Source organism: Trichechus manatus, unplaced genomic scaffold (assembly GCF_000243295.1).
Source record: "Trichechus manatus latirostris isolate Lorelei unplaced genomic scaffold, TriManLat1.0 scaffold00105, whole genome shotgun sequence".
Taxonomy (NCBI): Eukaryota; Metazoa; Chordata; class Mammalia; order Sirenia; family Trichechidae; genus Trichechus; species Trichechus manatus.
The window spans coordinates 5,957,776-5,976,115 of record NW_004444041.1 but is presented as its reverse complement, the minus strand read 5'-3'; the positions used below and the strand labels follow the sequence as shown (position 1 = coordinate 5,976,115).

General features: G+C 40.0%; 1 protein-coding gene across 1 annotated transcript in view; it reads left to right on the top strand.

The window, feature by feature from the left end:
* Nucleotides 1–18,340, top strand: part of FRAS1 (Fraser extracellular matrix complex subunit 1) — a 516,919-nt gene that overhangs the window by 228,352 nt on the left and 270,227 nt on the right. Inside the window, exons 11-14 of the mRNA XM_012557480.1 lie at nt 1,507–1,542; nt 3,167–3,314; nt 4,729–4,872; nt 6,261–6,395. Coding sequence (XP_012412934.1) covers nt 1,507–1,542; nt 3,167–3,314; nt 4,729–4,872; nt 6,261–6,395 — 463 coding nt within the window. The remainder of the gene's footprint in view (nt 1–1,506; nt 1,543–3,166; nt 3,315–4,728; nt 4,873–6,260; nt 6,396–18,340) is intronic.

The window sequence follows — 18,340 nt, the reverse complement described above, 5'->3', positions numbered from 1 at the left end:
TTCTAGGGGGAAACATACCAGGAAGAGACCCACACATGCAAAGGCAGAGTGTGCTTGGCATGTACAAGAAACAACAAGAAAGTGAATCTGGCTGGAACAAAGTGAGTAAGAGAGAAGGGAGTTGGAGATAGGTCCAGAAAGGAGCCTGAAAGTTATGGTAAATAATTTGTGTTTTACCTAAGGCAGATGGGAACCACTGGGGAGTTTTGAAAAGAGCAGTGCTGTAATCTAACTGACTTGTAAAAGGACCACTTTGGCTGCTGCATGGGCGAGTGACTGTAGGGTGCAAGGCTGGAAGCAGGTGGTTTGGTTAGAAGGTTTTTGCCAATAGTCCAGATAAAGGGTGATGCTAGCTTGGTAGAGGGAGGAAGTAGGGGGTGTGGTGAAAAGTGGTCAAGCTCTGGATATATTTAGCAGGTAAGCTGATGAGATTTCGATGAACAGAATATGGGGTGAAATTCCATTTGCTGAGATTTTATTTCTCCCAAGGTCTTTATTATATTACCCAAAGGAAAAAAGAATTATCTTAATCTCTTCTAATTTACCCTATTTACGTAGCCCATATTTTCCACATGAGGTTTTGGAATGTTGGTAAATTCAATTAGTTCTTGAAAATATGCCAGTTGATCATAAATACACCTGCTTCATTGACTAATCTGAATAGGATTATAAACTTTAGGATTAGGTGCTTTGACCTATGAACTCATTCCTACATAGTCTTTCTTTTTGATTTGAATACATTATAGCTTTCATTCTTCCAGTGTTTCTATATCTGCTGGGGAGGCAGAATTTTGCAGACCTAGCAGTGTAGGCTCTAGGTGTGAATCCCTACTCTGCCACATACTAATTGTGACCTTGGACATGTTACTTAACCTTCAACTGTAGAATGGGGAATAAAATACTACCTACTTCACAGGGCTGTTGAGACTTATAGCAGTGCCAGGCAGATTTTCAAAAATGCTTTAAAAAAAAAAACAGGTATTATTATTATGCTGTTGGCTTTATTTGTTTCATAGTGGCATTACATAGCTTTAGTCATCCTTGTTTCTTAAGAATTTCGGCAGTTAAAGGTTCCCTATAAATGTTGAATTTTATTTTCACAACGGTAGCATCATTTTTCCTATTCCTTTTTGGAGGTAAATGAAGCCAGTGGAATTAAAGAAAAGCAAATTGTTTGTACAAATCCTCACAATTCCCTTATTGCACAAAATTCAAGAATTTACCCTTACAAAATCCCTTGGCTTCATAATGAGGGAAATTGAAGCCAAGTACTCAAGCACAAACTGAGAATAGGAATTCAGAAATATTTCCTAGGCACATTGTTTTCACCCCTTGTTGGTATGCTTTTCTTGTTTTCGGTATCGTTAGATTTTATTTTTATTTATAACACATGAATGGAGCTGCATGATACTTGGGGAAAGATGGATAACTCTTAATGAAAAATGAATAAATCAACCTAATGTTGTTTTTAGTGTTATAATAAGTACATTTCCTCTCTGTTCTCAGATGTCCTCAAATGCCAGTGAAGTTACACGTATTCCAGTAAGTATAGATTTGTAAGTTGTACATAGATGTTTATACAAGTAATGATCTGCATCAACTATCTTGGGGAACCTTAAAGCCTTAGTATTTTAGCAGTGAAGTTTGATGACACAATGGTCAGAAATGAAAAGTCTTAATGATAAATAAGACTTTGATCTATTGAATGTTTGCTCCTTTGCTTAGCTTATTTTTTCCATAATTGAGAATTAATATTCCCCAACTATAAGCCCCTGCACATTTTCTTTCCCTGTATAGTGATGATTTTCTCCTTCTGATTTTTTTTTTTTTTTTATATCTTCAGTGGTTGCTAAAGAACGTGAATCTTTGGTTTGGGGAACACTATACTGAGTGTTCGTTCTCTCTAGGTTTGAGGGCAATGATATGTGGTTTCTTTTTAAGGGAAAGTATGAGCATATTTGTTCATACAATCAAGCTTACAGTTTTGAAGCTTGCTTTGAATAAAGGGCCAGGGACTCTGTCTGGCTTGAAGCAGAAGAAAAGCACTTCTGCCTTTGAAAGATAATATTCCTCATTTTTTTTAAATCACCACTCATTGTTGCCAAATACCATCATATAATTGTTTGGAATGTTTAACACCAGTTTCACCTAATGAACATTTTATCAAAATTTTATTAAAATATGCTGTCCTATTCTCTCCTTTCTTACATCCCTCATCACCCCAATACATTCCGGTAGGAAGCTTTGTCCCTTTTCTATCTCCGGGGTGAGCAGGACTTTGAGCAAAAATGACCTGCTCTTTGTAATTCACTTTGGCTTCTCTGTTAAAGTATTAATGTTTATTACCATAATTTGCTTGGCTGAAAAGAATATTTTGGTGTGAGATAGCCTGTGGCATTTGTACAGCCCACTAAAATGGGCCTTCAAAAGCTTTAATTTTAAGAATACAATGACTCTATTGTTGGAGTAACCACAAGCAGATTCAGGGCTTTACCCAGGTTGCCCACTTTTACTGTCGAGAGTGTATTTAGTGTACCTGCTAATCACTAGGTACACAGTAATCCCTCATAGTGCTTTTTTTGGGGAGAAAGTTTGAGAAACAAGTTTTAAATGCTTTTGGCTTATGAAGAATGATCTGTGATGGTAGTGCTGGAAAGCTATCTCTGTGTGCCTAAAATCTTTCTGCCTGTTCCTGAGTCCTACATTAAAATAAAAAAAAATGAATAAACCAAACTAGTTGCCATTAAGTCTATTCTGAATAATGGTGACCCTGTGTATGTCAGAGTAGAGCTGTGCTCCATAAGAGTTTTCGTGGCTGTGAACTTTTGGAAGCAAATTGCCAGGTTTTTCTTAGAAGTGGACACAACAGGCATCTCTGAGTGGGTTCAAAGTGACAACCTTTAGGTTAGCAGCTATTTGCGCCACCCAGGGGCTCATATATTAAAGTAAACCAGTTATAAACAAAGAGGGAGAAATACCGCTCTTTTACATTTAGGACTCTTTCCCTATTGCCCTATTTCAGAATTGGGTTTGATAGGATTACGTGCCATGGTATCACCTTGTCCATCACCTCATCCCTCATGAAAATCATAAGCAATTTACTAGCAAACTGTTTTCTGAATCACTGCGCTCTGATAACTATGTCATTCTTTATTGTTTCATGTAGGAGGGGGAGACATGGGAGGCTGGCCCTTGCAAGGTGTGTGAGTGTCGGGGGGCTCAGGTAACTTGCTATGAGCCCTCTTGTCCACCTTGTCCAGTGGCCACACTAGCCGTGAAGGTGAAGGGACAATGCTGTCCAGATTGCACATTGGGTAGGTCCACGTTCGATTTATTTCTACTGAGATATTTTTACTGCACAAAATTCAGAGAGATCCTCTTTTTTCCCCCTTGATTTTACTTAGTCACCTGGTGGGTTGGTTGGTTTGTTTCTTCCTAATTTTTCCAACAAATATTTCTAATTAATCTTTGTCCATATAATTGCCAAACTCCCCTACTATAAGCATGTGACCTTTGGCAAGTCACTGCCCCTCTCTAAACCTTACTTTTCTTGTTAATAAAATGTGCCTTATCTGTCTTGCCAAATTATTGTGAAAATCAAAAGACATAATGTCTATAAACTTGTAAGTCAAGTATATTGTAAAGATTGTTCCATTGTTGAGGATATGAAAATAATTCCTCAAAGTTTGTTATAGAAGTTCTTTTTATTTTTTTTAAGGTGCACCATTAAACAGATGGCTCCTTTTGGAGTTCTCAAGTGGGTTTTTTGAGGTTTAAAGACTCATTAATTTTTTCCAGAAGAAAATTTTATCTACTTGTTCTGCAACTCTGCTTTCAAATCACCTGGGGTTGAATTAGTTCCAGTTAATACTTGTTGGCAAGCACTGGAGGTGCTCTGCCTGAGCAGTAATTTGCCTATAAGCTTGGTCTTTCTTGGAGAAGTGGCATTTTCTTCCACTCATATTTCATAATTAATTGTTTTCATCTGTGGGCCCCAGTTTTTCATGCTGGCAGTTGCTCTTGTTGCATTCAGCTTATTTTGGCTAATCACAGTGTTTCTTTGAAGAGCTTATCATGGGAAAAGCAAGCAACTTTATAGTTTAATTACGATACCTTCTCCAAAGTGGCTTTCCAAAACAAATATTTAGCATATTGTCTACTATACTTTGAAAATCAAGTCCAAGAACTCCTTTGCTGACACCACTGAATTCAGTGATAATTCCAGTTACTAGAAATGAGATTTGAAATTTTGGAAAAAGTGAAGAAAACTGGCTAAATTTTTCCCCAGAAAATAATCACTATTTTTTAAAATTAAGGTTTTATGTCAACTTCTCTTATGCATGTCAAAGCTTAAGAAGAACATCTGATAAATGGCAAATTATTGAATTTGTTTAAATCGTATATTATGATCTAGCCATTCCAGTTCCTAGAGGCATTCCAGCAGGTAAAAACATTAATGGGTCTGTTTCATAATGTTTTTAGTGCCTTCAATTTGGGGCTTTAATTTACTGTTTTCAATTTAGTGAGGGTTATTCAGGTGAAGAAAGGTTCTTTGAAATCTCACAACGAAATGCATTTTTGCCGTTTGGGGACCTTTTCCACACTTAAGTTCCAGTGTTTTCTGTTCTTCGTATTCTATACAACTCTATACCCTGTAGTTTCTTTTTCTGGAGCATATAAGATAAACCATATGGTCTTTACTGAGTTTTCCTCTGTCTTGAATTTTAGCTCATTGCCACAAAGACTGCCTGACCTGTTCTCAGTCTCCAGACCATTGTGATCTCTGCCAGGATCCCACAAAGTTACTACAGAATGGACGGTGTGTGCACACCTGTGGTCTGGGATTTTACCAAGCCAGTGGTCGCTGTTTAGGTATGGCTCTAGGCAGACAACCGGGTGGTGGTGTTGTATGGTGGATAAGTTGCTATTCTCAAACTGAGGCTTAATATTGTCAAGGAGGGAATCATGAAAGCAGAAAATGCACAACTTCCAAAAACCATTAAGAGGTAGTCATGTCACCTGTAGGCTATCTGGCCTTTTTACCTGCAGGCCTCTTTCTTCTGACATTTTATGGATCTTTAGTACTTACAGGGAGATAGGTGATTTGGAGGTCTGAATGGTTACTAGATAGTCATGGCTGGATTTTTCAATTTTGAAGGCTTTCAAAGATTATAGTATCAGTAGGATACTTTGTGTCGTTTATTAAAAGAGTCATATAATCCAGGGTAGAACTTTAGAATTGACATGAACCTTCAAGATCACTTATTAGAACTTTCTCATTTTGCAAATGGGAAACCTGTGGCCAGAAAAATTAATCAACTTGTTCTACATCACACAGATAATTGGTAATAGAGTTTATCTCTTTTGGATTACCAAGGGAGCCACAGTGAGTTTATGTACATTTCACAATTCTTATACATCTGAGATACAGGTCTTATTCTGGGTGAGTTTGGCTCCATTGAGGTCAAATCATAAGTTACTCTGCTTCATAGGGGATTGCTCATAGGAATCCTATGCTACAATTAATTATCCAGTTAAAAGCATGTAGGTTCATACCCTGGCTGCAAGTATTTAACCTCTCTGTGCCTCAGTACTCTTATCTGTAAAATGGGATAACATTATTACCTTCCTCAGAAGGTTTTTATGAATTAAGTGAGTTAATATTTGTAATATACTTAGAATAATGTCTAGGATGTAGGCAGTCCTCAATAAAGGTTAGCTGCTTTTATTTTTTTTGTAATTATTCATTTCTCCCCACTTCCTCCCCTGATTCATAATCTTCAGTCATTTTGAAAGTTATTTACATTTCTGCCATAGAGTGTGGAGGAAAAGGGGCAAAGGATTTTTTTTTTAAAAGGTTGATTCAGAGAGAAACTGGGAGCTACTGGGAACACAGACTCGCAAGCCAGACTGCCTGGTTTTGAATGCCAGCTTCACCACTTACTAGACATGTGACTTTGGGCAAGATATTTAACCTCGCTGAGTTTGTTCCTTATCTCTGAAATTGGGATCAGTAATAATACCTACCTCCTAGGGTCATTGTGAGAATTAAATGCTTTAATATGTGTAAAGCTCTTAGAACAGTGCCTCATAGGAAATATGCACTATGTAAGTGATGCATGTGAAAATTATTTTCCTGCCTTTCTTGTTCTCTGTGATCCCAGGGCTTCAGGATTGGGCTGTGTAAGAACTGGCACTGGGGTAGTGTCTGAGCTAACCAGAATTCCCTCTTTCTTTCTCCTGACCTTGCCCGGAGCCAGCCTGCCAGCCCCAGTGTGCCGCATGCACCAGTGGGCTGGAGTGTTCCTCCTGCCAGCCACCCCTACTGTTGCAGCACGGTCAGTGTGTGCCCATCTGTGCGGATGGCTTCTACCAAGATCACCACTCCTGTGCAGGTAATCACCGGCCAGGCTGCAGACGGGTGGGCCACCCAGAAAGCCATCACCTTGAGTGATCTGGGGCCAACAGGAGCTGTAAAATGCATCTCAAGTAAGAGAAGGAACTCCACACAAGACTCCTGATGGGACGAAAAGAACAGTGGGATGAGGGAGATGATGCACAATGTTTTTGTGACCTTATTAGTGCTTCAGTGAAGTGCATATATGATATAATTTCTGTAAATTCTTCTGCACAAGCCTTGGTCATTGCAACAGTATTTTTTTAATACCATACTTTTGGTTCAGGATTGCCATTATGTTGTAAGTTAGATTCCTTAGTAGTGCAAATACACAGTGCTTAAATGAAAGCAAAGGGAAAAGTCTACCTATCTATTTTAAAATTTATTTTCATCTAGAGAGAGAGGGCAAAACAGAAACAAGAAAGTGGCATCATAATAAGGAATTTGGGCAAATAAAATAAAAGTAGACATATAAATCTACTCTTACTTTAGGATATATGTATATGTGACCAAACTTGTGGCCATTGAGTCGATTCCAACTTATGGCAACCCCATGTGTTACAGAGTAGAGCTGCTCCAAAGGGTTTTCTTGGCTGTTATGGTGGCGTAGTGGTTAAGAGCTCGGCTGCTAACCAAAAGGTTGGCAGTTTGAATCTACCAGCAGCTACTTGGAAACCCTATGGGGCAGTTATATTCTGTCGTATAGGGTTGCTCTGAGTCAAAATTGACTCTATGGCAATGGGTTTGTTTAGGTTTTTGGTATCTTTATGGAAGCAGATTGCCAGGTCTTTCTTCCACAGTGCTGCTGGGTGGGTTTGAACTACCAACATTTAGGTTAGTAGTTGAGCACAAACTGTGCCACCCAGGGACTATGTGTGTATGTGTGTGTGTGTGTGTACACATGCATACAGATACTTAAGATCTAGTTGAAATTCTTATTGTCATAGTGGTCTCTGGGGGTGGGAATGGATAATATAATTTAATTTGTTGTTTATACTTGACCATGTTTCAACAGTGATTGTAATCATGGATATAAGCGGAAAAAGTAAATGCAAAAGAATTTTTTTAATGAAGAAATGGGAGAAAGGGTTAATGATGAAAGTGAAGACGGGAATAGAGATGTAAGTTTGTCTGTAGGAGAGAACAGGTAATCAGATATGCCCAGAACCTATGGCAGGGAGTGTGGTGGCAGGTAAATCTGAAATAGCAGACATGGCCCAGAGGGCAGAGCTTGGATGCCATACCAGGGGTTGTGACAGCTAAGCTCTGCAGGTGTGTGGGAGAAGGGTGGGCTGTGATGAGAATCAGCAGGTGGACAAGTCTGAGGGTCAGCTTACATGCTCCTTTCCTTCATGCCCTTTGTTAGATTTTCAGGACAGTCATTTGGAGGAAAAGTAGTAAAGAGGTTAAGTGCGTGGTATTAATTAAGTGTGAAGGCTGAATGAGCTTTAAGGCAATGTGAAAGTCCTATGTAGAGGATGGCTGCTGGTTCCTTCCACTCCAGGTCATGGTCACAAGCAGAGACTACAGGATTGTGACAATCATCCTTAAAGGAATCCCTGGTGTTGTTTATGCCATTGAGATATGAGGATAATGGGACCTGCCCTGTGGACACTCACCCTTACATAAGATATGGAAGGCAATAACTTCTTAGTTTGGCTTGGGGACTCTGAGGTCTATAAGAATGCCTTCTATATTTTTGTATCCCTAGCAGCAAGGGCTACACAAAGTGCTCAGTATTTGTTGAACAAGTGTGTGGTGAATGAATGAACATACTACTCCTTGATGACTTTTGAAGGACCACTGTTTCTGTAGAAGTCTCAGCAATAAAAAAAGAACCCTTAACCTTCATTGCGTGTCATGTTCTATTTACCCGTTATTTTAAAACAGGGTCAAAGTAGGCACATACAGATGCCTTTATGAATGTCTAATGGTTGGGCAATTTAAGTAAACTGCTGAAATTTCAATTTGATGAAATTATTGAATGTATTCTTTACTTCTTTCTTCTGTCCCATCAAAGAGACCTCCTGCTAGCACTCCTGTGACAGAATTTTCCTTTAAAAGGGAATTAATTCCCTAGATTATTCTCCTCCCTCCATACTACCTCTATCCCCTGCATAACACACACACACACAAACATACACGCACACACACTGCATGAATATTTGCTTGCTTTTTTTTGGCCATTTTCTTTTTTTCCATGCCCAGTGTTTTAATTAGTGATGTTAATTCTGTTTTGGTACACTCTGAAATGGGTAATGTTTCATTTGATCACTGGTTTACGTAGCTAATTGCTTCTACATTCCATCCACATACTCACACACAAATGGCTCTGGTAGAAAGTTGCTGGGAAAATTTGTTCGTGCTCCCTCCAGGGAATTAAACCAATTTGCTTTAGTTCAGCCTGATTGCATTTTTATGCATAAAATAAGGAGAAAGAAGAGAGCAAGAGGGGTGACAGGAGAGAAAGCAGAGAGATCTTAAAAATTAAAACTAAACTTGTGATCAATTTCCATATGCCATTTTGGTGCCAACTGCCCAAATCATCTTTCCAAATAAGCTTTCTCAGCATTGGAAATTTTTTTGCAGTATTTGTGCTTGTACCATTTTTGGTGACTTTTCACAACTGACCTTGGAAGTCGGTCAGTCAGCCAGTGCTCTTAGGTACGTGCTAAACTTTTCAAAAAGATACTTTCATGTTGCAGTAACAACAGGTTTTTCTGGATTGATTCCTCTTGGCAGGGTCATTTATGTTATGACTGGGATAATTTGGCACTTTATTGACCTTTCAGAACCAAAAGAAGTGAACACTGTGATGAAGAAACTAATTGTCAGAAATCACCTGATTAATATCTGTGCACACTTTGTTGAATGAGGACAGAGTGAAAAATACAAGGCAGAGCCAAGTGGCACATAAAGATGGCTCTTCAACAAAAGAGTATGTGCAGGTGAACCAGGGTGGGATGAAAGGAGACACAGAGTCCTGCCAGAGAATCTTATCTTAGGGGCCCTTATCATTTTGTTTTTTTCCCTTGGGTTTAATGATATACAAACATACATGCACACATATGCATACACACATATGTATATAAGTGTGTACATTAATATTGTCATATTCTTGTGCTTGATTAAACTAAATAATGTTGTGTTTATAAATCACATTCTGTAGCCCATGGCAGCCTGTCTTAGTTATGTAGTGCTGCTATAACAGAAATTTATTTTCTCACAGTTTAGGAGGCTAGAAGTCTGAATTCCGGGCACCAGCTCTAGGAGAAGGCTTGCTGTCTCTGTCGGCTCTGGAGGAAGGAGAGTCCTTGTCTCTTCTGAGCTTCAGCTCCTGGGCAATCTTCATGTGGCTTGGCATCTTTCTTTCCCCATCTCTGCTAGCTCTCTTGCTTATTTAATATCTTTTATATCTCAAAAGAGATTGACTCAAGATACACCCAAATCCTGCCTCATTAACATAACAAACATAACCTATTCCTCATTAACATAACCTAATCCTGCCTCATTAACATAACAGACACAACCCATTCACAAATGGGATTATAACCACAGAGGTTAGGATTTACAACACATATTTTTGGGGAACACAATTCAACCCATAGCACAGCCCCTACTTTGTTACCCTTGCTTTCCCCAACTTTGGAGTTTGATGTTTTGATCACTCTCCTTACAGCTCAGCTCATCCCCAGTTTTTATGTGAATCTAAATAGGAGACAGGAATATGTAAGCAGCCCCTTATCCATAGCACATAGAGCCAAGAAGAAATCACACTCTTAGCCCCCAAACCTCACATCTTAGGCCTGGCCCGTAGATATCTGGTTTCCCCCCAGGCATCCTTTGTTCCCAGCTAGATCTGGTCCCAAATCCGTGTTGCCCACCCTAACCCCCTCTTCTTAAGCCCATGGACCTCATCAGGTCCTAGTACTGTGTTTCTGCTTTGGTTCCTGCCACCTTCTCCTGCCATAGCTTGTCTCTTAATCAACGCCAGCCTTATGGTGATGGACTTCACCCTTGTACAGATGCCCCCAACAGCACCAAATGGAAGTCTTCGTGCATGACTCTTGGGGTACCACTTTCTCTGGATTTATTGTATTCCCTCTACCAAGGTAGTGATTCCATTACTTCTTCTTAGAAATCTTAGTGTTAAATCTATATCTGAGCCAAGTGTAAGCTCACCATGTCCTGAGAACATTCTTCCTTGCCTGTCTTGCCTCTCTTACATGGTCGACCTCTGTTCTACTCTAGGAGGACCACTGAAATGTGCACACAAATCCTAGATGTAAGAGCCCACAAGAAGAAAAGTTAAAACAACCAAACACACACTATGCATTGTTTGTTTAAAATGAATAGCTCATATGACTGTAGCCTTCTGGTAGAGAACAAGTGGAATTTAACCCATCTTTACATGGGTATCAATGTTTGGTTTGTCTACTTAAAAATTACATTATTTACAAAAATCTGATAATGGAGCTATGAACACGCCGTGGCAAATGCTGCCTTCATTCTTCAGGCCCAGAGGTGGGAGGGAACATGGCACAGTGGTTAAGAGTTTAGTCTCGGGGGCCAAACCACCTGGATTCCAGTCTCAGCTCTGTCACTTACTAGCTGCAACATATTACTTAACTTTGTTCTTTACTGGCCTTATGAGTAAAACGGGTACAATAATGTTTACCTCATAGCACTGTGGTGAGGATTAAATGAACAAATTCACATATGCCATTTAGTTAGCTGTAGAGGGTCAGCAAAAAAAAAAAAGGAAGACCTTCAACAAGATGGATTGACACAGTTGCTTCAACAATGGGCTCAAGCATAGAAATGATTGTGAGGATGGCGCGGGACTGAGCAGTGTTTCGTTCTGTTGTACATAGGGTCGCTATGAGTCAGAACCTACTCGATGGCATCTAACAACAGCAACACTTAGTTACCTACCTAGTTAGTCCTCCATATATGTTAAGAGACTTGAATTTCTGCTTTCCATTATCCTTCTTCCCTGCTTCACTTCCCACTTTCACTGTTCATTCTCTTCTGACCACTGCTCTAGGTTCTGAGGATATGAAGATAAATAAGACTCTGTCTTTGCCTATTATGAGCTTGTAGTCAAAGCAAGGTTAGCTGTTGCTTAAAAAGTTGTAAAAAAAACCACAAAAACAAAAACCTGTGTAGTTTGTTCTATATCTGAATGCTCTGTGGTCTTAGATTTTAAAATTTAAAGAGTTAAACAGTTTTCAGATGTGAATGGAGTGGGACCATTTGAATCTCAGCTGTATTACTTTTGGCAAATAATTTAATCTCTTTGAGCCTCAGTTACTTCAGCTGTACAATGGGGATATTATTACCTACTTTAAAGCATTATTATTCAGGTTAGAAATGATGTTTGAAAGGTGTCAAAATATTATGCCTGGCGCATAGTATGTGTGCAATAAAAGGCAGCTGTTGTTTTTGTTGAAACCATTCTTTTATTTTTCAAACTATGGGGTTGAAAAGCAATTATCTTGCATTAAGAAAAAAAGATTTTTGTGCCATTAATGTCTGAGTTAAAATAAAATCTATTTTTATATGTGCTTGGAGAGATAAATAGAACATGGAGAACAGTTGATTGTATTCTTCATAAGTTAAAATCATTTTCATTCCTTTAAGTGCTCTTAGATTAAATAATAGTGGATCTCTATTTATTTCTTAGTCAATATTGTGGTACATTTAAGGGGAAAGCTTATGATGATAAGCAAACCTGTACAATTTACATATAAGATGCTGACTTGGTTGAGATTTAAGGGCAGTGGTTTGAGCGGAGGAACATTTAAAGTTAGTTATTTGTTGGAGCTATGGCTGACTAGAGTAGCCCAATCACTTGCGGAAATGAAGCGCTGACCTCTTGGAGTCAAGTCCAAAGCAGGGAGGATTTAATGGGTCTTGGCGTTATGTTATAGCACGTGGCTTCTCCCAGCCTAGCCCTGCCCTGGGCAGACCTCTTGACAAAGGCACTTATTAAGCCACTATTCTAAAATCCTCAAGAGGACAGAAACTCTGCTTGTTCTGTTGGGATAATCATTGTCAAGTTGGTATCCACTATGATCCACCCAGCATGCCCCAGATTTGGAGGGTTGGTCCCAATGTCATTGCCAGATCACATAGTCAGTTTGGGGCCCAACACATTTCTACCACTCAGCCACCACTGATTTTGTTCTGCTTTTTGTTATTGTTGTTAGCTACTGTTGTCAAGTCAACCCCAACTCATGGAGACCCCATGCACAATGGAAGGAAATGCTGCCTTCCCCATGACTGGTTGCAGATTGGACCATTGTAATCCATAGAGTTTTCATTGGCTGATTTTTGGAAGTAGATCATCAGGCCTTTCTTTCTAGTCCATCTTAGCCTGGCAGCTCTGCTGAATCCTGTTCAGCATGATAGCAGCATGCAAACCTCCACTGACAGAAGGAAGTGCCTGCTCATGAGGTACATTGGCCGGGAATTGAAACCCGGGCTCTTGCATAGAAGGCAAGAATTCTGTCACTGAACCGCGAATGCCCCCTAAATCCTATGCACTACTCAAGGCCAATCACAAACCCAGTCATCTCCTCCTTGAAACCTTCCCTGCTGACATTCTACAACAATTATGACCTCTCACTTATCGCTGATTGTCTTGTAAAGGAACTTATTGCTTCAAGTGATATTCCTGTCTCCAACACTCTGCTCATGAACATCTTCTATGTACCAGGCCTTGTTCCAGGCACCAGGATACAGCAGTGAAGCAGACAGACAACTTCCCAGTGATTAAGGAACTTACCTCCTCAATGGGAGAGTGGTGACAGTAAATAAGTATACAAATAGATAATTTCAGATGGTTACCTCTCTATGAATTTATTACTCTTAGTGCTATAAAGAGAATCTTAAAGGGTGATATTATGGAATGTGATTTACTCTTGAGATGGGGACATATCTTATACTTCTGAATTCCCCATAATGCTGAGCACATATGGGGCCCTCTGGGATTCTTTTTCATTGAAAAAATGTGATAAGCCATTATGTGGAAGAGAAAGGACAGGAATGCACAGGCATGCCTCGACTTTGGCTTATGGGTGACCCGTTTTTCGTTTACCTTCTATTATTTGCTCCCTGTCAGCAATTCCTGGCTAGGTGTTGCCTTAGGAAAATTATTTTAAAAAAAACCCAAAAAACCCATTGCTGTCAAGCCAATTCTGACTCATATCAACCCTACAGGACAGCGTAGAACTGTCCTATAGGGTTTCCAAGGAGCGGCTGGTGGATTTGAACTGCCAGCCTTTTGGTTAGCAGCCAGATGCTTAACCACTGCGCCACCAGAGCTCCAAGGAAAATTACAGAATCTTCATTTTTCCCACCCCTCTCTTTTCTTTATTTTCCTCCTCTTTAAGATAGCTGAGTGCCTTAAGTATTGGAAAAGGACTCAAAAAACAAAAACCAGCTCTTACAACTTGGGTAGTGTCCATGGAGTTCTTTAAGCCATTCCGAAGGGGGGACAACAGGATTGTCTTCCCAGAACATAAATCTGTTATGCAAACCAGACCTAGTGAAGCAGGTAACTGGTATTCCAAGTCCCCTCTCTCTGTGAATATTCAGGTAAAGGACAAATGAGAGAAGAAGGAAAAAGCAGCTGGTGGCTGTTTTGCCTGGGTCCTTTGCTTTAGCAAGAGCCTGGCTGTCTTTGGCATTTGTCTGTGCTGCTTATAGACCCTTGATGTGTATGCCAAAAGACAAATGACAGAAGTATCACATACCAGCCAAGAAAGCCCACCACAAGCGCAAGGGAGTTTATCTTCTAGACAGATCCCATTCCTTCTGAAAATCTGAACCCCAAAATATTTTAGCTGTGGATTACAAACTAGGGACAAGTCTTTTGGCTTTGTGCCCAGCATCTAGGGTTCTCAGTTATTTTAGCTAGATTGTATGGCATACATTCTTTCTCTCTCTTCCCCATTCCCCACCCTAGCACTACCCTTGTTCCGCCTTCACCTCCCTTTCTATACTGCCCACAGAGCTCACGGCCCCTCCCTATTATCGCCGCTGAGATCTAAGCCGGCTGTGCAAGTGCAGCCAGGAAGTCTGAGGACTCTCCCCACCAAAAGCTTGGTTTGGGCTGGTGGTCCCTCCTTTGGCCCCTCAGTTTCTGTAGACAAATAGACTCAAGGTATCATTGGAGAAGTCCATAACCATTTAATTAACAGGGCCTGCAGGAAAATTGGGAGCCCTGGTGGTGCAGTGGTTAAGAGCTTGACTGCTAACCAAAAGGTCAGCAGTTCAAATCCCCCAGCCACTCTTTGGAAACCCTATGGGGTAGTTCTGCTCTGTCCTATAGGGGCTCTGTGAGTTGGAATTTACTGGATACAACAGGTTTTGTTTTTAATTTTTGGGGAAAAATCCAGAGTCCCTGGGTGGTGCAAATGGTTAATGTGCTCAGCTGCTAACCAGAGGTTGGAAGTTCAAGTCTACCCAGAGGCTCCTCGGAAGAAAGGCCTGGTCATCTCGTTCTAAAAAGCAGCCATCAAAACCCTATGGAACGCAGTTTTACTGTGACACACATGGGGTCACCATGAGTCAGAACTGATGTGACAGCAAGTGGCTGTGGTGGTGGTGGGGAACCCAGGAAGTCCTAATAGCTGTAGGCTGCCAGTGGTCACAGTGGACAAGCCAAGAATTCCATCTGATTCTTCAAGATAGGCCTAGGTGGCCACTGCATTTGCAGACACAGAGGATGTACATTTTATTTGTGTTGTAGGTTTAGGAGTATAGGTAGAGAGATGGGAGAGAGAAAGGGTAACTTTTATGAATGTGTCTGGTGAGCTTATACTGAGAAAAAGGCTGTGTGTCTGGTTCCTGAAATTTTAAACAAGCAGATGTGAACTTGGATAAGAAAGGAGCCGGCATATAAGGTATATCCAGGCAAAGTGAATGTCTGCCTTCATCTTCTGACTTAAGAACCAATGAACACCTAACCTGCTTGTAAAATAACTCCTCACCAGGACTTTCTGAAGTCTGCATAAGCTTAGAAGTCATTCCTTTGGTTCAGGCTTTGTGCCTACAGAAGACCGGTTACCCAAGACTGGCCGATCGTTGAGGCGTATTACAAGTGTGGTTAATAGATTAACTAGCCACTTACCTGCGTGTCCCTCAAGGAAAGGGACTACACACTTTTTTCTTCCTTTAGTAATTTTTCCCCAAATTACCAAACTTATTTATGTTTATTCCAAAAAAAATTTGATAAAATCACAAAAATACAAGGCACAATCAAAATCAGCTAAAATTCGTAACTCAAACCCCCCTAAATCACTACTGAAAGTATTTTGGTTATATGTCTTCATAATTTATCGACGTCTCTATGTGTATGTGTGTGTCATGTATGCAGACATACAAACATACATTTATTTTTCAAAACTGAAGTCACTCTATATACAGTTTTATTGCCTGCCCTCCTTAATTATCCTTCTGTAATATAATTTTTAAGCTGTTATATAACTTTCTGTGTGTGGCTATGCAATAATTCATTTAATTGATCCTCTATTGTTCAACATTTGTTCCTAATATTTCCATTATAATAAGTAACCAGGATGTAAACATTTTTAATGAGGGAATCCCTATGTGGCGCAAATGGTTAAGCACTTGACTGCTAGCTGAAAGGTTGGTGATTCGAACTCACCTGGAGGCTAGGAGGACAGACTTGGCAATCTGCTTCTGCAAGGTCACAGCCTTGAAAGCTCTATGGAGCACAGTCCTACTCTGACACACATAGGGTCACTATGAATCAGAATTAACTTGATGGCAAACAACGACAACAAAACATTTTTACTAGAAATTGAGGTAACTATATTTGATTAGGGTAAATTCATAGTCTGGGTCCAAGTATATCTATGTATATTTTGAAGCTTTTGGACACATACTAAAATATTACTCTCTTACAAAAATTTGCTCTCCTGCCAGAAATGTATGAGAGTACCTACTTCCCACCACCCTTGCCGACACTAGGTATTATGATTCTCCTTAAATTTGTTAGTTGGACTGACGTAAAATGGAATCTTGTTTAATTTTTTTGTTCTCTACTTGTTTTTTGGGACTCAAATGAAGAAGGTTGAGTTAATCATATTCACCAATTCATGGACCACTTTCGTCTTTGGCCTGGGCCAGGGTATTCTCTCGCTTTATCTATCTGTCTGTCTCTTTGTCCATCTGTCTGTCCATCCAACCATCTATCCATTCATCCATCCCTGTTGTTCCCATGCCCTATTCTCACTCCGTTTCTCTCTAGTTCCCTGCCTTAAGTAACTATTCTGATAAATTTAATGTGTGTTTTTTTGTATATATGTACTCTTACTGTTTTGTGTGCATGTATTTTAAATATTCATAAATATCTCTACACGATAGTTATATTCTTTTCTTACTTTTTTTCGTACTAAGCACTGCTCCTAAAATACATACGTGTTGCTATGTGTACACCTAATCCATTAAGTCCGGTTTCTGCTCTCCTGTGTAATTTGCATATCTCTGACTATCCATGAGGCTGAAGTTGGTATTTATATCTCTTCTCTTATGAACTCCATTAAGTGCAGAATATCTGGAGCTCAGACATTCTTATTTCAGGGTGTAAAGGCTTCAGCTGGCAGAGGCAAGCAGCCTGGTCGGAGGTAAGAGAAGAAGGGAGTAAAAGGATAAAAAGTGGAGCTTGCTCAGATGTTTTCCTTTTAACTTTCTCTGGAGCTTGCACTTCTTGCATAAGTCCAAGCAGCCTTGGCCTCATTTGGGGCTGTGACGAAGGGGTGGGTGTGGTCTGCCAGGCACCTAAGCTTCTCTGTGAGCTTCTTTAAACTATTTCCAATCACTCTTCAAACAGTTTTTGTTATTGTTTTGTAGAGATTGCAAGGAATTAGCTTCACAGTATGAGGCCTTCGGGAAAGGCTGGAGCTGGTTTATATAACTGCTCATAATCCCTGAAGGCTCTAGTATTTCCCTTTCCTCCTTTCAGAATAAACCCACCTTTCCCATAGTCTTTTCCATCCTTCCCCCATCTGTCTCATGGTGTGCTTCAATTTGCTCCCTTTATAATTACTTTGCTTTTGACTCTAGTCAAAACAAGATTTGCTAGATCTCCTAGGGTGTGCAACTCATATGATCACATGCAACATTCTTTGCTTTTGCAAACTTATCATCTCACTGTAGCCTCATGAATTAGGTACGACAAATATTACTATTCACACTTTACAGATTAGAAAACCAAAGAACAGTGAAGTTGAGTTTAGGATAGAAACGTTTTTCATCAACAAGGGCTTCTTATTGGAAATTTACCCACTGTCTCCTGACAATACTTTAAAAAGTTGACAAGTACTTTGTAGTCATTTATGAGATGAGAATGAAAGCTGGCAGTTGCCACTAAGTGGATAAGAAACAAAATGAATTCGACATGTATATGGTACACCTGCTTGTGCCCGAAGTTTGGGCTGTTTCTATATGAAAAACCAGTTGCTTTTGACTCAGTTATGACTCATGGTGACCCCATGTGTGTCAGGGTAGAACTGTGCTCCAAAGTGTTTTCATTGGCTGATTTTCCGAAGTAGATTGCCAAGCCTTTCCTCTAAGGCACATCTTGGTAGACTGGAACCTCCAACTGTTGGGTTAGCAGCCAAGTGAGTTAGCCATTGGCACCACCCAAGAACTCCTGTTTCTGTATAGTTGCAAGTAAAAACCTCTTGGCAGTCTGAAAATCTGAACTGCAGATTCTTACTTTTTTTCTTACTAAGCACTGCTCCTAAAATACATACATGTTGCAATGTGTACACCTAATCTAAGAGGATTTATTGAGCAAATATGCTAATTCCCTGGTAATGACCAGAAACTTACCCCACAGAGACCTTGGAAAAGGCAAGGAACTAAGTAAGACCCCTTCTCCTTTACTGAGAGCATGGTTTGAACTGA